We start from the raw sequence: 22,684 nt of genomic DNA, 5'->3' as shown, positions 1-22,684 counted from the left end.
ATTCAGACCTATTGTGCATGTGTACCACTGGGGGTATATAATTGTTAATCTGGATCCAGTCATACTGAACTCTTTTGATCAGGGGACCCCCAAACCAAGGCCCAGGGGCCGGATGCGGCCCAATTGCCTTCTAAATCCGGCCCGTGGACGGTCTGGGAAGCAGCATGTTTTTACATGAGTAGAATGTGTTCTTTTATTTAAAATGCATCTCTGGGTTATTTGTGGGGCACAGGAATTCATTCATTATTTTTTAAAAAAATATGTAATCCGCCCCCCCACAAGGTCTGAAGGACAGTGGAACAGCCCCCTGCTGAAAAAGTTTGCTGACCCCTGCTTTTGATGATGAAGATGTAAAGAAATGCATGTGTAACAGGGCTAGCGGAAGCTGACTTTCAGGTGCCTCCTGCCTCCAGCAGGCTCCCCAGACACACCTCCCCCTCCCCAGAGGAATATCCTATTCCATTTCAGCCTTCTCTCCCAGCATGTTCACACTTCTGTCTCAGTGACATCTATGCTGGCTTGGTCATGTACACAGAATGGAAAATGGCAGGGTCCCCAAGGATGTGCTTTAAGGGGAGCTGGCTTCAGGGACCAGGCCTGTTGACAGACCAACTCTGCATTATAAAAGATAGCTACAAATGTGACATGAAGACTGGAAACATTAATCCTGCCATGTGGGAATTCCTTGCGGACGACTGTCTGGTCAGGTCATGTATCCACAACAGTGACCAGAGCAGAAATGACTGCTGGGAAGAGTGGGGAGAGAAGAAACACCATGGTGCATATGTAATAGCAAAACCAGATACCTTCATCTGCCCCACTTGCAATAACCCATCTCTCTCCCATGTTGTTTTCTACAGCCACAGCAGGCACTGTAACTCTCCAACAGTTTGATTTAACCCCTGAAGGTGCAGTCTTCCATTGTCCCCCGAGACAGATGGATGCCAACACCAAGAAGAATTTCAGCCTTTTACGCTACATCCCATCCCTTTCAGTAGGGTTCTCTGATTTTGGGGGAGCCTTTCAGGGGGAGAAAGTAGTCGGTTTCTGCTAGCTCTTTTACACATACTTTTCTCTAACCCGTGGTTCCACATTAAGAAAAACCCATTTCAGAAATGTATCTACAGTATTAGAAAAGGGAGAATAAACATGCTTTCATTCATAGGAATGACCATAGGACCCCCCCCCACACACACAATCTGTTGTGGTTTTCATTCCAAAGCAACCACACACACATCCATACACATACAAGTAATTTTTTTATATAAAAAAAAGCAGTATATAATTGCTGAATCAACCGGGCTGGTTAGTTGGTAAACTGGGTTTATACCGTATATGATATGATATGTGATATATAATTGAAAACTTAATTGCAGCTGGACATAGGTAGGGAATCTCATTTTGGCAACCAGAATTCTGCATTCTGCATAAAAAAAATCTAAAAATTATAATTGGAACGTGCAACTCTTGCAAATATATAAATAAGCTGTTGGGTGGATAATGAAAAAATATGTTGCCATAGCATATTGTGGCAGAAGGAAATTGGTACAGATGGAGCCAATACGTGCTGAGAACCTATGAAGGAGGAGCTTCGAACCATAGAAAGGGACAAAACAATATTCAGAGTACAGACATCCTGGAAACTCTACTCCATTGAGTCTAGGATGGGGAAGAAATTCAGTTTTGTTCCCTTTTTAACGATAAATTACCCAATTTCACTTCCTAAATCAATATGCAAACCTGAAATGCAAATAACCTTCAAAATTCGCACTTCTTGAAATTTTGATAACGTTCTCCACATAAATAATGTGCCCCAAAATGTGGGCATTAAACTGTGTATAAAAATGCATCTATTAGTGAAAATGGTGAACAAAAATATTAGATAAAATTGTTTGCCTAAATGTGCATCTCAGTCAAAATTGCACACAAAAATAGGTTTATTAGGAGAGATTCACATGAAAAAAGCTGACAAATTTCCATGAGGAAAAGCTTCCGAATTGCTGCAGGAGTGTGTAGGACTGAATTGAAGATTGAAAAAATGAGAAACTGTGAGAAACCAAAATAGATAGAATTGCCCATCCCCATACGAGCTTCTTAAAAAACAGTTCTCAACTGTTTTCAAGCTTTTTAGTGCAGAAACGTAAAAACTTCGATACACTACTTTGCCTGAATATGACTACTTGAAACTGCATCCATTTGACAGCGCGTCATATGGAAAACGCCATGCAAATCAGCCCCTTAACCCCCTTTTAACGTGCTCCCATCAGCTGCTGGCAGCATCGTTTTTTGGCTCAACAAGGAGGGAACAGCAAGGAAAGGCACTTTGCTTGGCCACCTTGTTGATGCAGCCTTTACATTACTCATTGGTCGCATGAAACAGGCTTTTCTTTGTGCATGAAAGCAGAAATGATATCTATGGCATACATGTCACAATAGACACAGGTAGGTAGCCATGTTGGTCTGACGTAGTCAAAACAAAAATAAAGAAAAATCCTTCCAGTAGCACATTAGAGACCAACTAAGTTTGTCATAGGTATGAGCTTTCGTGTGCATGCACACTTCTTCAGATACACTGAAACAGAAGTCACCAGACCCTGTTGATGGCTGTTAACAACTGTTAACGACTGCAATTGGTCGTGCAGGAAAAAGCAAGGGGTGAGGTGCTTAAGAAAGCTTTATCATGTATAATGAGATAAGAATCCAATGTCCTTATTCAGACCAGGTCTCTCCATGGTTTTAAGCTTGGTAATGAGTTGCAATTCAGCGACTTCTCTGTCATCAACAGGTTTATCACTCCTATCAGCCAATCACCCATTCCCACCACCCTTCTGAGTAATACCCCCCACCCCCACCCTCTGACTATACATAAGGGTCTGGTGACTTCTGTTTCAGTGTATCTGAAGAAGTGTGCATACACACAAAAGCTCATACCTATGACAAACTTAGTTGGTCTCTAAGGTGCTACTGGAAGGATTTTTTAAATTTTTGTTATGTCACAAGAGAGATCCAAACAGAAGTATCCAGCGCTGTACATTGGTACTGGAACAGCAGCTCTCCAACAGCACCATGGCTGCATCTTCCTGGGGTGGGGAGCAAGCAGTGGGGAGCTGAGGTTGGAGCTGTGGAGGTGTGCCTACTATAGAGGTGCGCCGTCACGAGGGCGGCCCCACCATGGCCAGGCATAGCTGAACTTAAATAACTGAGTGACAATTAATAAGGGAAGAATGTTTATGTATCTTCCTTTTGACATGTGAGTCAATAGTAATTTTAAAAAAGCTGGGAGGTCAATTATTTGTAGACAGATAAAAAGTTACTGTATTGACTCTACTCATAATTGCACTTGATGGTCAGTGGAAGACACCTTAATGACCAAAATACGAATAAAGCATTTGTGAGTGTATTTGTATAGCCTTTAGGGGCACCTTTTGTTTTACGACCACTGTAAGGAATTCCAGCAGATTACCAGAAATTAATTCCCAGATGTACACCCAGATGCACAGGATGAACATAATCTAAGTAGCTGAGATAAGACGGCCATCGCTGTAGTGTAGTTAGATCGCATGAAAAACTATTAGTGTGTTGTTTCTTACAAAAACTAGTGAGTTGAAAGGGCAAATTTCATATCATCTGCCAAATGTATGCTAAATGCCTTTAGGAAAGATACTACGAGAAACATCTTGCAGAGCAATATAATGAAGATTAGGGTATCTTTACTAGAGAGAACATCTGTTTGCCAGCATCAGCTTCCTTTTGAAAGACGCGTAATCACTGCTTTCAAGAATTATTTTGCTTGGAGACTAAGAGAGGGTGGGCAGATCAAAACGATATCCGTAATGCTGCAAAGCATATTGCAATGATAAGCCTTTTCTAATTATGACTTATTTAAACAACAACTATGCAAAGATGGTATTTTTCATGTACACTCACCCATTCAAAGAGGAAACATATTCCCATGCTTTCCTTCCTTTGTTAATTAAATACCAGTAATATGTATCATTGTATCACTTTTGACTTGAAAGGATCGAAAATGCAGCAAATACAAAACCCTGTGGTTACTTTCGGGTTTTTTTTAATCCAAACATCCATAACACAAAGCTTTTTTGTATCACCAGAGTACCCATGACTGCTCTCAGGCCTGCTTTCATCGTCTCTTAGTAAATGTGGGACGATGCCACACACCAAAGCATTTTTTATATATAATATTTATTGAGTTTTCTAATTTAACAATCAGATAAAAACCACATTAAATACATTCCAAATTATAATACAACCAAGAAGACCGAAATTTATGCCAAATTATATATCTTTGGGTGACTTCCCATGCTCTGAAGTTCATATTCATTATTTTAGTAATGAGTAATTAACAATAGAAACCCATTGGAATTAATGGGCATGATTAACTGAAGTCCATGAATCTCAATGGATATGCAGAATTTAGTTGGATGCAAGCTAATATTAGCCAGAACCCAACTTCCCATTCAAGGAACATGGGGAGCGCCTTACACTGAGTCAGACCATTGGTCCGTCTAGCTCAGGATTGTCTAGACAGGGAAACAGACTCCCACGAGAGGAGTGGACTCTCCTTCCCCAAAGGTTTTTAAGCAGCAGTCCGATGCCCATCTGTCATGTATGATCTAGTTGAGATTCCTGCATCTCGGGGTCGGACTAGATGACCCTCAGGGTCCAATACAATTATCTGATTCTAGACTGACTGGCAGCAGTTCTCCAGGGCTTCAGATCTGGAGATTGTGGGGCTTGAACCTGTGACCTATTGCATGCAAGGTAGATGCACTTTACACCAAAGCATTTCTTTGTTCTGCGAGCATTACTGTGTTAGCTGAACCCTTTTGTGTGTAAATTTACTTCCTTTGTCTGAAAGCACAAAGGGGTTTGTAACAGGAAGAGGTCAGGGAACAAGTCCAAGCCAGGGCCAGAATTAAATTTCAGGCCCTCAAGAGTTCCCAAGCTTGCACTCCATCACAGGTGATGATTCATATTACAAAGGTACTCTTACCTGCCCAAGTGTCTGAAAATACAAGCAATAGTTCTCCTTGGAAATCTGTCTATTTTCTGCTTTATACCTGGGGGTCGAGAGGTTCCTGGCAGCTTGTTCTTAGACCTTTCTTCTTACCTTTAAACAATTCATTGAAATGGTTATTAAAAACGATTTCTCATATAACTTGCCTGACCTGACCTATTGGACTACCATAATTTCAAAACACTTGTTTCTTTTGAAAGCCAATAAAAATGGTGGTAGCTTACAGGCCTTTTCTAAGCATATTTGCATGGGAGTTAAATCCCACCAAGTTAAATGGGACTTACTTCCTAGGTAGCAGAATTTAGGGTTTGCATCTCTCTCTTTTTGCAGCATTTGTAGATTTACTGTCGCTGTGAGAATAGGTCTGAACTGAGGGAGGTTTACTGTCTGAAACCACAAAGGGGCTCGTAATAGGAAGAAGTCAGGGAAGAAGCCCATGGGAGAAGCAGAATTAAATATCAAACCCTCAGCGTTCCCAGACTGGAGCTCCATACAGTGGAACCTCGGTTTATGAACACCTCAGTTTACAAATTTTCGGTTTACGAACCCCGCGGATCCATCTGGAACGGATTCATTCACTTTCCATTACTTTCAATGGGAAAGTTCGCTTCAGTTTATGAACGCTTCAGTTTATGAACGCTTCAGTTTATGAAGAGACTTCCGGAACCAATTACACCCATGCTTCGGGTTAAGTACGCTTCAGGTTGAATACTCCGCGGACCCGTCTGGAACGGATTAATCCACTTTCCATTACTTTCAATGGGAAAGTTCGCTTCAGTTTATGAACGCTTCAGTTTAAGTACTCCGCGGACCGTCTGGAACAGATTAATCCACTTTCCATTACTTTCAATGAGAAAATTCGCTTCAGTTTATGAACGCTTCAGTTTATGAACAGACTTCCGGAACCAATTGTGTTCATAAACCGAGGTACCACTGTAATAGTTGATGATTCATTGTACAACAGTACACTTAGCTTTGCTTCACACATTGTTATTACATTTATATTCCAGCTTTCCCTCAGGTTCTTCCCTCCTGATTTCATGCTCAGAACAACACTATGAGTTAGGTTAGACCAGTGTTTCCCAAACTTTAGGCTCCAGCTGTTTTTGGACTGCAATCCCCATCATCCTTGACCACTGATCATGCTAGAGAGGGATGATGGGAATTGTGGTCCAACAACAGCTGGAGACCCAAGTTTGGGAAACCCTGGGTTAGAATAAAAGAAAGTGACTGGTACACGGTCACCCCATAGCCATGTTGCAGTGAGGAGACACACTTAGTGCATGTGGGGGTCCATAGAGGATTTCTTGCTCCAGAATCTGGAGTTGATACTACCCTGCATCAGACCCAAGCACCACATGATGCAACAAGTGTTTCCTCATTGGCCAACCATATACCTATGAAAAGCCCGCAAGCAGGACATGAATACAGCAGCACTTTCCCACTTGTGTTCCCAAGCAACTAGTATTCGGAGGCAAGCATCTTCTGATACCAAGGGACGTGGTCTAAAACCACTGAGCCTCTTGGGCTTGTCGATCAGAAGGTCAGCAGTTCGAATACCTGTGACGGGGTGAGCTCCCGTTGCCCTGTCCCAGCTCCTGCCAACCTAGCAATTCGAAAGCACACAAGCACAAGAAAATAAATAGGTACCACTGCAGTGGGAAAGTAAACAGTGTTTCCATGTGCTTTGGTTTCCATCATGGTGTTCCGTTGCGCCAGAAGTGGTTTAGTCCTGCTGGCCACATGACCTGGAAAGCTGTCTATGGACAAACACCAGCTCCCTCGGCCTGAAAGCAAGGTGAGTGCTGTAACCCCATAGTTGCCTTTGACTGGAATTAACTGTCCTAGGGGTCATAGAATCATAGAGTTGGAAGAGACCACCAGGGCCATCCAGTCCAACCCCCTGCCAAGCAGGAAACATCATCAAAGCATTCTTGACCCTTTACCTTTATCCTCTGATACCATAAGGAATATATAGTCATCATAACTAATAGCCATTGATATAGCCTCTCCTCCTTGGATTTCTCTAATTCTCTTTTAAACCCTTTCCAGCTGGGCAGCCACCACTATATCTTGTAGTAGCAAATTCCAGAGTTTAACTATGTCCTCTGGGACAGAGTGCCGTCTGTCCTGAGTTTCACACCATTCAGCTTCATTGGATAGCCCTGGTTTCTAGTATTGTGCAACAGGAAGAAAAACGTCTCCTTTCTCCACACCATGCATAATTATAGCACCCCTCTATCACGCCCCCGCCCTTACTCTAAGCTTCAAAGTTTGTATCCTTTCCTCCTAGGGGAGTTGTTCCAGACCCTTGATCAGTTCTTCATATGCAACAGTGCTATTAACATGCACTAAAGACATATGCACTCAACAGCAGCGCAACATCTTGAAGTGTTTGCATATGAGATACATGTGGTTGCAGTATAAAATAGAGTTCCTGGCTTTCTTTTGTTATGACAGTGGGAAATAAGAAGGTTGAAACAAAATATAGAAATAAGGTTGAAGTGCTTAGTTGCTCTCTGTTTCAATATGGCTCCTTTAACAGTTCCTTTCGCCTTCGATATCACGCACGGCATATGGAGAATGGATTTTTCCATATAATTTGGCTCCCGTCTGCATAACAATAAGGCCAAGAAGCTATGGAAAGCTGGTTAGAAATGCTTATAAGTTTTCTGCAAACTACAATTCATATGAAAATTGTTCTTCCTGAAATGAAGGGTATTTGAGCTGGGCCACATGAAATAAGTGTGTTAATCTTACATGACAGAAGGATATTTTATGTTATCAGTGAATCGCCTTGTCGGAATTCCAAGTGAATGCCAACATATATTAATCAAACAAAACAAATCATATACAACAGTTTAAACAAATAAGCTGACCTCTAATTTGTTTGGGCATTTTCAGAAAGATTAAGCTTAACAGTACATTAGCATTTGCAGAAAGCATGAACTGTGTATATTGTTTAAATTTTAAAATAACAAATATTAATTTTTGGCTCTCTGATTGGCCCTTCCGAGTTAAATTGGGGGAAAAAAATAATGCTTGTTTTTCTAGGCAGCCTTTCAAAATGTGCAAGTGTATGCCAAACAAGTTTTTGTGCTCTGATACTGTAAGAACTATTAGGGAGATAGCACGGGTCTATAAAAGAATCACAGTTATTACCCTCATATGCAAGTATGGAATTTCCTTGCAAGTTTATTGCTTTAGTGATTGAAATGAACCATACTCCACCGATTTATTTATTTATTTAATGTTTATCCCATCCATCATCATAAAAACTATCTTAGGGTAGGCCTGCAACATGGAATCACAAAAAATCAAGTCCTCAATGTGCAATATAAATTCAGAAGACCATCCCTCCATCTGGTTGCCAAGGCATGGATTACTAGGCTATTACTGTTCAGGATCAGCCATAGTTGGTGTACTACCTGGGCTTTTAGTGACAAGGAAGAATAAAGGAGTACCCCAGACCATCTCTATGTGATCCTTCATGGGAAGTGCAGCCTCACTCAGAGTAGGCCATTAACCTGATTCTGGAATGTGGGAACCACCAATCCCCATAGTATCTCCATCTTGTTGGAATTAGGTTTAGGTTTATTCGGGTTTATTTAATTTCTATATCACTTCCCACTAAAAAAAAAAAGTCCTGAAGGAATTTACAGCCAAAGTTTAAATCACATTCACATTATTAATAACAGATTTAAAAGTACATTATCATATTGTAACTTCTGCCAAATGCCCAGAAAAACAAATATGTATAAAAAATGATAACTGTCAGGCTTCGGGGAATCAGATCGCTCCCCTGGTGGCAGTAAATAAGCAGATCAAATGAAAGGGGCGTTCTTACCAGATAGTTTACTTAATAATCATAGCGAGACATAGGAATGCATATCTCTCTCTAGAAATGGCGTTGCTCCCAGTAAAGGTTCACCCCCTCTGTCCCCATTAATCTACATCACTCCTACGTTGGGTAATCTGAGCTCAGATCTGGACAGATGGCAGTCCATGTGTAAAATTAAGAGTGGTTAATATTCTCCAGGGCCAACTGTTACCACTGGTCTTATAAAGGACCCGTGAGCAGGCTAGGAGGCCTCTTTAATGTTTATTCTCATACAGAAAGAAAAGAATCAGTCTTAGGTGAAGGTGGGGGGGGGGGGTCTGGAATGCTTTCCAAGGACACTGAATCTGCCAGCTGTCTCTCTCCTGGTGTTCCATCTTCTAGCTATTCCTCACCCAGCATTTCCCAGCTTCCCCCCTCTGGACTATGCCCCTCTGCAAGCCACTGTTCTAAATCAATACTGTCTGTCTTTGGTTAGGTTCAGGAAAGGGGGGGTGACTCCACCATTCCTCCCCAGCCCAGCCCCTGTCAATAACAAAGTTGGCAGCAGGTCACACTCCTTGGAGATAGCATGCGGTAAATGAGGAAGGGCAGGTACTACACACACACACACACACACACACACAGACGCACACACACACACACACACACACGGAAATGGCATAAAGGTTCATCTTCAGTCCTCATCCAGTACATGACAGCCTCCAGACACCAGTTAAACACCTGTACAGCGTCACTCGCCTCCTATGGGAAGGAGAGGTGGAGCTGGATGTCACCTTCTAATGGTGGTACTGAATCGCCGGTTCAAATATTTGTGCAGTATACGATCTCTTTGCAGTCTTGTTGGAGCAGCATGACTCTTGCACTGTGTCAAGAATTCTGAATCCTTCCAGATGCCAGGATGCCAGCATTGGTTCAAGTGTACTGCTGGTGTGCACAAGTTGGGTTTGTGATCTGATTCCAGCACCCACCTCCGCTGATGCAGAAACAGCCTTGGAAAAAGAAGCATATAAGCATCAAGGTCAGGCAGCACGGCTCACCTTTTTGGGGGAGGGGGGATGTTTCACTCCCTCTCCCTACAACAAGATCAGCACTGTAAGAGCTGGCCAGTTTCTCTCGTCTGCCCCCTGAGGTTGATGAATCCATTTGACTTCCTGACTGTGCTTGCATAGTTCCCTGCCGATGTACTTGGCAGTCCTGTTGACTCTGTCTGGGCTCTGGATTAAGTGGGTGTCATGGGGAGAGATCTAAATTACTCATAGATATTCCCTCCAACACCAAAAACCCAACATCTTTGTAGCTTCTCCTTACATTTGCAACAAAACCCCTCTTTTCTCTGTCCACACAGACCCTGAATACTGAAATTTGTTTCACTTAATAAAAAAATTCCTTCCAGTAGCACCTTAGAGACAAACTAAGTTTGTTATTGATATGAGCTTTCGTGTGCATGCACACTTCTTCAGATAGATGCACATGAAAGCTCATACCAATGACAAACTTAGTTGGTCTCTAAGGTGCTACTGGAAGGAATTTTTTTATTTTGTTTCGACTACGGCAGACCAACACGGCTACCTACCTGTAACTTGTTTCACTTAGGCATTTCCTGAATGTTTTTATAATGGCCTTTTAGTTATTTTGTACGCTGTTCTCTCTTTTTAAATAACTTTGTATCATTGCTTGTTTTAAGCTATTTTGTGGTCTTGAAAGGCAGGGTACAAATTTGTTAGGCAAGTGAATAAAAAATTGCATCTTTGGGGTTTACGAAGCAGCAGTGAAAAAGGAAGTTTAGAACAAAGGAGGAAGATTCAGAGCACACTAACTGGACATGGGCTGGACATTTTAAAGCCTGCTTCATGGCAGTGGAAGGCAGTACAGTGGTACCTCAGTTTAAGTACACAATTGGTTCCGGAAGTCTGTACTTAACCTGAAGCCTACTTAACCTGAAGTGAACTTTCCCATTGAAAGTAATGGAAAGTGGATTAATCCGTTCCAGACGGGTCGACGGAGTACTCAACCTGAAGCGTACTTAACCTGAAGTATGAGTGTAATTGGTTGTGGAAGTCTGTACTTAACCTAAAGCGTACTTAACCTGAAGCAAACTTTCCAATTGAAAGTAATGGAAAGTGGATTAATCCGTTCCAGACGGGTCTGCGGAGTACTTAAACTGAAAGTACTCAAACCGAAGCATACTTAAACCGAGGTGTGACTGTACTGGTGGTGAAAAAGGTTTATATTATTTCTGTGCAGTTCCACCCAACATTTGTTTCTGGTGGTTGGGGGTCATTTACAGTCAGAGTTCCAGAGTACAGTGGTACCTTGGTTCTCAAACTTAATCCGTTCCGGTAGTCCGTTCCAAAACCAAAGCGTTCCAAAACCAAGGCACAATTTCCCATAGAAAGTAATGCAAAATGGATCAATCCATTCCAGACTTTTAAAAACAACCCCTAAAACAGCAATTTAACATGAATTTTACTATCTAACGAGACCACTGATCCATAAATGAAAGCAATAAACAATGTACTGCAGTCACACAATCAATCAATCAGTGGCTGAATTGGGTTCCACATACTCAGAAAAACAAAACAAAAAAGCCGCAAAAACAAAAACACAAAATAAATAGCAAAGACAGACAGACCTCAGTGTAACACTCAAAACAGAAGTGTGGCACTCAAAATGGAAGTGCGGCACTCAACCCAGAAGCATAATACTCAAAACGGAGCACGTTCGACTTCTGAAAAAAATTCACAAACCAGAACACTTACTTCCGGGGTTGCAGTGTTTGGGTTCCAAGTTGTTTGAGTACCAAGGTGTTTAAGAACCAAGGTACCACTGTAGTCATTGTGTTTTGCAAGGCACTTTGCAGATAACACCACTTACATCCATGACCAGTGAAAGTTCTTTTTTGTGTGTGTGCTTGAACCCAGACGATTAGTGTTTAAATCTGCAAAAGAAAGAAAGAAAGAAAGAAAGAAAGAAAGAAAGAAAGAAAGAAAGAAAGAAAGAAAGAAAGAGGACTGATCTGCTGCATCAGAGTAATTGTAAGTGCTTACCTGGGATGACAAACCTAGACAGCATCTTAAAAAGCAGAGACATCACCTTGCTGACAAAGTTCCTTATAGTTAAATCTATGGTTTTCCCAGTAGTGATGTATGGAAGTGAGAGCTGAACCATAAAGAAGACTGATCGCCGAAGAATTGATGCTTTTGAATTATGGTGCTGGAGGAGACTCTTGAGAGTCCCATGGACTGCAAGAAGATCAAACCTCTCCATTCTTAAGCCCTGAGTGCTCACTGGAAGGACAGATCCTGAAGCTGAGGCTCCAAAACTTTGGCCACCTCATGAGAAGAGAAGACTCCCTGGAAAAGACCCTGATGTTGGGAAAGATTGAGGGCACTAGGAGAAGGGGACGACAGAGGACAAGATGGTTGGACAGTGTTCTCAAAGCTACGAACATGAGTTTGACCAAACTGCGGGAGGCAGTGGAAGACAGGAGTGCCTGGCGTGCTCTGGTCCATGGGGTCACGAAGAGTTGGACACGACTAAACGACTAAACAACAACAGCCTGGGAGAGAGAACAGGCCCCACAATATAGAAGGAGGAAGTGGTGAAACCACTCCTCAAAAATATCCCTGTATGCCGTGGAGCCATCAAACTGCAGGCCAGACCTCATTTTACTGTCTCTTGCTGAGGTGTTACAGCATATAGTGGTGATCCAACTCCAAGCATTCCTGGAAGACATAGACTATCTCTATCCTTATCAGTCACTTTTGTAAGTGTTCTCTGTGTTGTGTTTTTTAAAAGCAACCTGGAAGGTGATCTGTTATCACTTGTGCAGTATGTTTTATGATATCTGTTGTGTGCTGACTGAAACCATGACTTTTATTCTGGCTTGCTTCAGAAATCCCAGGTCATTATATGCATGCAGCTATGAACTTTTGAACTTAAGGAAACTTCTGAATAAACATGATAAGGGATAAGGTAATCCCAGCCCCAGAATTCACTCCTCCACTGAAATCAATCACATTATTTTAGCGGCCCTGCTGCTAGCTTTTTGTTTTTCTTAGACAAAAATGCTGCTTCAGATCCATGCATGGACAGTGAAAATACACCTAACCCTTCCCTTTAAATTTTATATGAGTTGGCTGAGCAGATAATTCATCCTGTACCATATGTTTTTCTTGGCATACATGGTTAACAAGAAGGGGGGAAATGAATAAAATAAGTTGGTGCTACAGAGATGCTTAGTCAACGAGAGAAAAGCCAGACAATGCAGATGACATCTAATAGAAACAACACTATTTTACATCATTTTGACGTGGTGTGTGTGTGTAGGTATCGTGCAAAGGGAGTTCTAGAAGACAGAATAATCAATGCTCCAGAGACTGCATTACATATCCTTATCTAGCATATTACTGTCAAAACAGTGTCGCAGTATGTCAGGTTGTCACTTTGTTTGAATATGTGAAGCTGTAGCAAAACACATTTAATAGCAAATCATCTCTGCAAATGGGCAAACAGACATCTCCGTTTTCTCTCTTGGGTTTGCTCATTGAAACACTCTTGCTGTTTTCCATAAATATGAATACTGTAAACAAAAGTAAATATATAATTGTGGCTTGTTGGGAGAAGGGCTTTTTGAAGAGTATCTTGAAACATGTTCAAGCATTTGGCAAAAAAGAATCAGGGCAGATCCGAAACGTGAGCCGTGGCGTTCCTTTACACCTGAAGTTAAAGCTTGTTGAATGGTAGCTGGAGAGATTCAAAATTTCATGCTTGGAAATTGATTTTAAATAACAGCAAAGCTACGTGCAGCCCCAAACTGGAAAATTGCCTAGTCTCTTACATAACGGGGTTGTAAACTCTGGGACCTTGTAATGATGCAAAAATTAACATGTCTTATGCAAATGGCTCAAGTCCTCTGAGAAAGAATGTATTTCTCAAAAAAGAGGCCAAATGAGTGTGCTGGCTTGGTAGTGAGCACAATAGCCAGAGGTTAGGTGTGTGAGAACTGGGCTGGAAGCAGGTTGCGAGCAGAAGCCTGAGAAGGGGAGCCATTCTTAATTTCTGCCTGAATGCAAAGCTGTGGCTATACAAGAGGCAATACCTTCTGGGATGTTAATGCTGCGAGCCCCTCCATTGTAAGCTCAGGTTGTATATACAGTGGTACCTCTAGTTACGAATGTTTCTACTTACGAATGGAGCTCTGTCCGCCATCTTGGATGTGGTTTAGATAGGATTTTTTCTACTTATGAATTTTTAGATAGGGTTGCTTCTACTTACGAATTTTTTGACTTACAAATGTGCGTTCGGAACGCATTAAATTCGTAAGTAGAGGTACCACTGTATATGTAAATAAAACATATATCATAAAGACACCCTAGTCTCCACTGTCCTTCAATCTGAGGAAACCAAACCCTGGGTAAGTGCCTGTAAATCTCACACCACTCAGAGATCGGGGTGGCATGCAACAATATAAAGAGTGACAATATGTTTATTTTGAATGAAATATTTGATATTGCCTTACACTTTGGGGGTTGGATCTAGAAATATTTGAGCAGCACTCTGCTCGTGCCATAGAAATCTACTAGCTCCTCCGCCCCTGTTCTCTCCTATCATCTTCTGCTCCCTGAAAAACTGCACCTGGCAGCGGATAGACATTTTGAAATGGTGTGTAATGGGGCATGGCAGAGGGGAAACTGGAAGAATTTGGCAGGACTGCTTTGCACGGGCAGAATAGTGTTTCTACTCCTGCAAGACACTTCGGAACTAGAAAATTTAATGCAGCTCTTTCTCATTGTCATAATGTTTATAACCATGTTCTTTTTTCTTTTCTTCTCATAAAAAGGCAGTAGCATTTTAAGTTTAACAGGCACACATTTTGAGAACACTAGACTGAGCCAGGAAGGTTTACTTTCTATGAGCTGTGGAGACAGTGAAAAGCTCTATCATTGTGTTGGTTGCTGTTTTAAAAAATGAAGCCACAGCCCCCGTCGGAAAACACACATTCATCTTTAATCTTTGTTCAAAGCTTCAAGGGGAGCTTTCAATATGGCATACGTTGGATAAGGCTGACACTTACCAAAGAAAAATAATTCAGTGCAAAACCTTATCAAAAAGCCGCTCACAGCTGATAAATACTTGAAGGATTTCTCTCCCAGGCATTTACTAGAGCCAGAGAATTAACATTAGATTTGTGCCTTCTGAAATACACTGAAAATCATCCTTCCTGAACTGCTATACACTGGGAACAGATGATCTGAACAATACAAGCTGCACTTCTGTGTCTCAGGAGACACAATTGCTTCCCACCTCCCCACCAGTTACTGTGACGATAGGGTAAGAAAGGAACTCAACTTCTGTCAGAGAAAATCTCTTTCCGTTATATATTTTGTCCTAATAGAAGGCCTTTTCTCGGTCTCCGAAGCTTGTTTATCTCAGAGCTTTTGTTCTTCTCATACTTCTGATGTACAATTGTATGGGAAAAAAGAACTCTAATTAAAAAGTGTCTGTCATGATGCTACTGGACTGTAGTAAGGATCCCATCCCAGAGTTATTTATGAGCACTTCATATCTCCTTGAATGTATACAAGTTCTAAGTGGTGACACTGTGCAGTTTCCATTCATTTCATTAGATAAGCTTCAGAAATACCATTGACAAGCACAACTGCTGCTGTTGGCTGAACAGCAGTAGAGCTTGTTGGGCTGAGACATGATGATAATAATAATAATAATAATAATAATAATAATAATAATAATAATAATAATACTTTTACTATTTGTATCCCACCCATCTGACCCAGCCACTCTGGGCAGCTTCCAACACAAATAAAATATCAAACGTTAAAAACCTCCCAATTTGTGTGGATAGGTAAATTGTTTTATTCACTGCAGAAACTTCAAATTAATCCCCGGCAGCCACAATGAAATCCTGAGATACTTAGCATTTACCACATTAAAATTCAGGCTCTATATCATCATCGTACCTCATTACACAAGGCAGTAAAAAGCAATACTGCTTGTTTCACTCTTCTAATTCAGTACATATGTATATATACCGTAATTTCATAGACACACAAAATACAATCAGTGCTGTTATTAGCACTTACCACATCCTGAAGGTAACATTTTGATCTTCATAAAATATTGGTGCTCTATTTTTTTAGATGTTCTGGTGCTTTCAGAGTATTAGGTTGTACACACCTAACATTTAGTCTGAGTAGACCCATTGAAATTCATGAACTTAAGTTAGCTATGGGTCTACTTTGAGTCAAAGTTAGTTGAATGCAACCCACAGTGTAGAAAGTCAAGGAGCGTCGCTGCTCTTATACAAGCTCCACTGTTGATTCTTAAATATTCTACTCAGCGTTGGCAGAGGTTTTCCTTTTAGTGAAGTCACCTGGAGATAAAAATGTGAAAATGGATGTTGAAATATATCTTGCTAAACTATGTATTTTAAGTTAAAAGGCCTACAAAATGCAGATTTTTAGAATAAAATACATAAAAGGCATATTCCCTGACAAAATATATTCCAAAAATGCAAAAAAAATAATAATCATGTGTGTGTTTTAAAAAACCACAGATGCTGAAATGAGACAGAATGAATTTAAGAATTAACTCATGTAAATCTGACTGGGACTCCAAATAGACTGATCTGCTCTTCCCCATTGTCTCTTTTGTCTATGGTAAAATCAGTGCTTTTTTCTAGAAAAAGAGGTGCCTGAACTTACTATGAATGCCTCCCTTGCTCTCTTATAACGGCAATGGCGCCCACCTGAGAGGTGCTGGAACTGAGTTGCGGTGAGTTCCAGATTAAAAAAAAAGTCCTGGGTAAAATTATGTTTCCAAGGAAATGGAAAGAATTCCAAGTTTGGCTTCTGCAATAGTTAAGCTTTTGTCGGATCTCTCTCCCCACCCCCATTTAAAGTATGTATTCAATGGTTATTTAATAAGTACGCTTTATTTCCCCTGACAAGATTTTCAGTTGGCACGGACTAAAGTATAACTTTTGTACATGTATATATATCGACTGTATTTCAGAATAAAGATAGTAAAAAGCATTTTTTAAAAGAAATATCCATAAACATTCTATTTGTTTTCATAGGGCTTTCTAGATTTCTTTTACCTTAGGTCTGGGAGCTTTGTTATATTATTCGCTGGAAAGACCTGCATCTTAAGATATGTTTTTAAGCCAGCAGGCTTCCAGGTTGTTGCCATATTTCTGTACCCTTTCATTAAATGTTGCTCATGTGATTGTTCGTAACGATGGCACCACATGAGACAAATAAAGGTCACTTGAGTGCATGTGCTGAAACAACACTGGCTTGGCTTTGTTTTTCAGTTTTGCGCTCTGTGAAGAGACTGGTTACTGGTACATCCCTTTCTCTGGCATGATACATAATATGAACATTCACCAGGAGGGGAAAAGCCTTTGAACTTGGGGATCATTTTTTATGAAGCTTCTGAAAGTCCAAAAGCTTTGCGGATCAGATGAGTTATGGAGAAACTTAATTGGCTAAGGGACACGGACCTGTGTGTGGGCACATTGGAGATTGTCGCCTGCGCTGTTGCGATTGCCGTCAGTGTTCCTGGAAATATATTGTTGATTTTCTGCACAAGGAGATGCATCGATGACCAGTTGCGCACCTCGTTCACGCTTATTTTCAGTCTTGCATGGGTAAATCTTATACACAACTTGGCGGTGAATGTCTTGAAGATTGTTTATGCCTCTGCTGTGGGGTTGGATTCAGCCGGCTGCAAAGTTCTCGTGTTCCTAGCAAATTTTACTACTTCTGAAGCCATATGGTTCACATTATATATTGCTTTGCTCTACTGTTTTAAATTGTGCCGAGTGGTGCATCCACCAGTTGAGGCTGCATGCAGAAAGCATCTGACGTGTCACATGGTGCTGATTTCTACTCTCTGGGTTGCTGGCATTGCAGTGTCCTGTCCCCTGTTACTGTATACAGGGAGGACTGAAAAGCTGTATACAGAAAATGAAACTAGCCAGCAACTTAGCAACGTGATATATGCTGAATGTAAGACGGAATACAGAAATGACCTGATGGAGATTTTGTACGGAAAAATCTTCCTAGTGGCTATCGATCTTCTTCCACTGCTAATTATGCTCCTCGCTGGATTCCGAATAGTATACCTCCTTTGGAAACACAAGATGGCAACGTGTGGTGGCATATGGATTGGGGGCGATGCTACTGAACTTGAGGTCGTTAGGGCATGTAAACTTATTTTGTTGTTAATATTTCTTATTATTTCTCTCTGGGTATCTTACTTCAGCCTGTTTTACTGCCTGAAGAAATTTAGATCTTATTACTTTGGTCCACCAGTCCTGACAGTCCTGTCTTCAGGATACTCGGTTATCAGCCCTTATGTGCTTATGTTGTTTAACTACAAACTAATAGTGAGGATAAGGTGCTTCTGTTGCAAGAGTGAGAAGAAACTGGTAACTGTGTCAGCTATTGCTCCCGTGTCCCCATACGCCTAGCAGCCAGATTTTTTTTTGCAAAAGAATTTTGAAAAAAGAATGTGGGAATTGGAAACAAGGACAATGTCTATTTTTATTATATAATGGTATACATATATTTTATTATGAGCTCCCTCCCCAACCTGCAATCCAGTGGATTAGGCATGGCATCAATTCCAGCAGGCGTTCCGGCATCTGTACGATGGATGCCATTGCCATTCTAAGAGAATGAGAGAGTTGTTCATAGTGAGTTCTGGAGCACCCCTTTTTCTTAAAAAAAAAAAAGCACTGGTTTCCAAGGCATACATGACTATGGCTAGGTCAGATCTCACCGTAACGTTCTACTCAGGAACACTTCAGATGCAGAGATACTCTGCCCTTAGTTTGGCACACAGCATCAGTTCATGTATGTGCTGGTTGTGGAGGCAATTAACATGGCTGGGCATCACCTAGCAGATCTTCTTCTCTCTGGCATTCCTCAGTTGCTGTTTGGTGTCCGCACCCTGGAGCTGCACTCTCCTGCTCAGCCATGATTGACAGGTGGCATGGAGCCTGGTGCCATTGCCCAATCTCTGCAAAAGTGTGCAGTCATTGTGCCCATGATTTACGATCAAAGCGTATCCTAAAATGTGCTTTATAATGTGCAAGGCATGGATTATGTATAGAATGGATTATGATAGCCGCATCTGTTTCATTCTACTTTAGAATGTAAGTAATGTGATTTCCCCCAAAGCCTTAAACGCCTATTTAAGTGGCTATATATTTTATGCTGTAATGTGTTGCACAAGTAAAGCAATAAAGTATTTTATATTACATTGATATATATTTTTTGCTCTTTTTTAAAGTGGAAATAATTTTTATCGCAAATTTAGATAAAATAATATGAGTACATAAATAATTAAAAAAGTAATAAAGAGCTGCAATTTCCTTCCCAGAGAAGTTCTGTAAGCTATTGATTATAGCATTTTTTCTCATAACTCGGGCACTATTGCATATATTTCTGATTGACCTTTGTTCAGTAAATTATCCCTCCCCCAACAGAAATATTCTGCTTGATTTCTAAGAATCGCGGTGTCATTCACAAGGAACCAGAGTGGGTTCAGATGATAACCGGGATACCAGTATTCTGCCTCAGGAGGTTGCAGTACAAAGAGGCTAAGTGTGTGTAGGAGGGATGGGCAAGAGTTCTGGTTCTGGCATGGCAAGCCAGGCAAGGCAAGTTCCATTCTCAGCAAAGCAATTACAGGCAAAGTTCAGTTTCCAACACAGAAAAGCTATGCAAAGTTCGAGTTTGAGGCAGCACCTTGGATAGCTCTGTGTGGAGCTCAGGGTAGAGATTCAGACAAAGAGGCCTGCATGTTGCTTCACAACAGACAACACTAGACTTAAACAGGACTTCAGCTCAGACTGGGTGGTAGAGCCATGCGCTCCTAGTGAGTAGGGGTTTCTGGGAAAGCAGGGCTAGGTACTGAGAGCAATTCCTGCTCCAATTCTGGCACGTCCTCTGATTCCATTGCTTCATCCTTTGATCTTGGTATGTAAGACCGTGGGTTCATGGCAGCCACTTACGAAGGCTGATGAAAGGACAGCTTTTCCAAGCCAAGTGTGAATCGCCATCCAAAGCATCTATTTCTCTATTTGTAGTATAGGATATGAAACAAATACTCTTCAAATATATGATCTTTTTCTTCTTTGCAGTTTAATTTTTAAATGCACGGGGAAAACCAGGCCCTGGAGCCTTGCTTTGAATATTGCTTCTGCTATTGAAATCCCTTTCCCTCTCATCGAAACCCCCCAACCCCACCTGGGTGAAAACCTGAAGATTTCAACTCAAGAGAAGGTTCTTACTCTTTGGGCAAGCTCAGTGCCAGTAGTGCACTTTCCCTTCTGTCTAGGGCCAAATAAAAGCCTTCCTCTTGCAGTTGCTGGATCAAATGAGTTGCTTGCCAGTTGAGGAAAACTCTGCTGTCATGATGGAACCTTGGTTGAGGGCCAAACAAACATATTGATTATTCCCACATATGATGTGGGAATTACAAGAACAGATACCCTTAAATATTTTTTCACTCTTTCAAAACAGCTACAGGGTGCTGCTAATTTGGTTTGGTATGAGCAGAGTATTAAGGGGGGGGGAATCAATTCCCCAGTCTAAATTGTCCCCGTGGAAGTTGCTGTGTGCATCGTTGAAGCAAGGTGGTGAATACATGTGCCATACAAGTCATTGTTTCCCCCCCCCCACTACGGCAGGGAGGATGATTCTAGATGTGGGAAATGGTGTTAAGTCAGGGTCCCCAAGCTAAGGCCCGGTGGCCGGATGCGGCCCAATCACCTTCTAAATCTGGCCCACGGATGGTCCAGGAATCAACATTTTTTTACATGAGTAGAATGTGTTCTTTTCTTTAAAATGCATCTCTGGGTTATTTGTGGTGCCTGCCTGGTGTTTTTACATGAGTAGAATGTGTCCTTTTATTTAAAATGCATCTCTGGGTTATTTGTGGGGCATAGGGATTCATTCATATATTTTTTCAAAATATAGCCTGGCCCCCCACAAGGTCTGAGGGACAGTGGACCGGCCCCCTGCTGAAAAAGTTTGCTGACCCCTGTGTTAAGTGATAGGATTAATGTCCCCCTACTGGTGCCAGACCTCCTGTGTCACAGAAACCTAGGAAGCAGCCTTATAACAAGTCAAGCCACTGGCCAGTCTAGCTCAGTATTGCCTGTGCCAAATTGCCCCAGTCCTGCCAGCAGATCCCAGGGATCTAATCTCAGACCTTGAGAATACGAAGCATGTGCTCTACATTTGAGCCGCAGCTGTTATGAATAGTTTAACCATAACCCATTTTACTGTCAGCTCCTCCTGACCCTCAGACCTAGCTGTTCACAACATTTTAATTGGCCAAATCTCCACTCATTTCCCTTGCCATTGTGATTAAACACACGCACAAAGGTTACAGAGACTCATAGCTGTTCCTTTACCATTGTTAGATGTGATTGTTTAGTTCCTTGAACATACTTCCTGTTGCCTTATAGCTGCAAAGGACACACAATTGCAGGACAAAAACACCCTTAAGGTTGATTATACTTGTCCCAACAAGCTTTCTTCTTTGCCATGTCTTTTAAATTAATAGTAAATTTCATTCACATTGTTGATGTAAATTTAGTCCTTTGGAAATGAGGGTCAGTTCACCCAGTTGCTGGGTGGAAATCCTGTGTATGTTGTGGAGCAGCTGGCTTGAAATCCTGTGGGCAGTTTTCCCACAGGGATCCGGTCGGCCACTGTGAGAATGGGATGCTGGACTAGATGGGCCACAGGCTCTACTTATGCTCTTAATTCTGTGTATGTTGTGAATCAGCAAGCCTATGGTATGTGATGAGAAGTTTGTGCATGTATGCCCAAATCCCCGTGGCAGCTTAACAACACTTACTGTTGCTTGTGCAAGACTCAAGGCTTGGGTGCTTCCCTTCTCTTCTCATCTGGTGCATGAGGAGGAAGAAAGCTTTCACTTCCACTTTCAATTAACCAGGGTTACTTGTTACAGCCAAGCCTGGACACTCTGGTTTAGGAAAACAACCCAAGATCATAAACCATGGTTTAAAGATAATCAAGGTCAAACTCAGTTTGGGTTTGGATATAATGAGTAGCCATGGTTAGTTCAAAATAGAACCAAAGCTTTCAGTGATCTCACAGCCATGTGAGAGGAGCAGAGGAAAGTGGGGAGCCCACAAGCCCAAGACTCATGCACTTAATAGTAAATAATAATTTACTGTTGTGTCTGAACAGCAACAGTGGTTCTTATTCTGTACTATCACCTTTCATGTCTGCATTAGACTTTTGGTGCAATTCAGTTTTAGGTAGGCTCTTAAAAGTTGGTTTCATAGCCAACCTAATTGACCCAATTATCCTTTAATTGCTACAGCCCGAGTCAAAGCTTACGAGCAAGTTTTTCAGAATGTACCTATTGAGTTCAAATAGGGTTGCCACAACACTGAAAAACCAAGGTGTCACGGTCTGGTCGGCGGGCGGTTGAAGCCCTGACTGAGGACGTCAGGACCAGAGGCAAGATAGCAGAGTGGAAGCAGGAATGGGAGTCCAGGTGGTGCAGGGCTGAGGGTCCAGCAGCAGGCAGTCACAGGGTCAAGGAACTGAAGGTCGGGAAGCAGGATGTAACAAAGGCGAAGGTCTGAAGGTTGAGGAGCAAGGCAGAGGCGAAGGTCTGGGAGTCAAGGAGCAAGGCGTCGGCAAGGCAAAGGTCCAAGGGTTGAGGATCAAGGCGTCAGCAAGGCAAGGGTCCAAGGGTTGAGGATCAAGGCGTCAGCAAGGCAAGGGTCG

The 22,684-nt window shown here is 41.7% G+C and overlaps 2 protein-coding genes across 3 annotated transcripts in view; both read left to right on the top strand.

Annotated features, from left to right (window-relative positions):
- The window catches only part of SNCAIP (synuclein alpha interacting protein), a 118,632-nt gene that overhangs the window by 36,146 nt on the left and 59,802 nt on the right, over nt 1–22,684 (top strand). The gene's annotated exons all lie outside the window — the stretch shown is intronic.
- On the top strand, nt 15,598–20,923 carry LOC118076731 (uncharacterized). Its single transcript, XM_060280140.1, has one exon. The coding sequence runs from the start codon at nt 17,371–17,373 to the stop codon at nt 18,373–18,375; it is 1,005 nt and encodes a 334-aa protein (XP_060136123.1). The 5' UTR covers nt 15,598–17,370; the 3' UTR covers nt 18,376–20,923.

Source organism: Zootoca vivipara, chromosome 11 (genome assembly GCF_963506605.1).
Source record: "Zootoca vivipara chromosome 11, rZooViv1.1, whole genome shotgun sequence".
Lineage (NCBI taxonomy): Eukaryota > Metazoa > Chordata > Lepidosauria > Squamata > Lacertidae > Zootoca > Zootoca vivipara.
The sequence above is the reverse complement of the archived record's forward strand: the minus strand, read 5'-3'. Positions and strand labels throughout refer to the sequence as shown.

Excerpts from the sequence above, each read along its gene's own strand:
- LOC118076731 (XM_060280140.1), top strand. The coding sequence starts at position 17,371 with ATGGAGAAACTTAATTGGCTAAGGGACACGGACCTGTGTGTGGGCACA.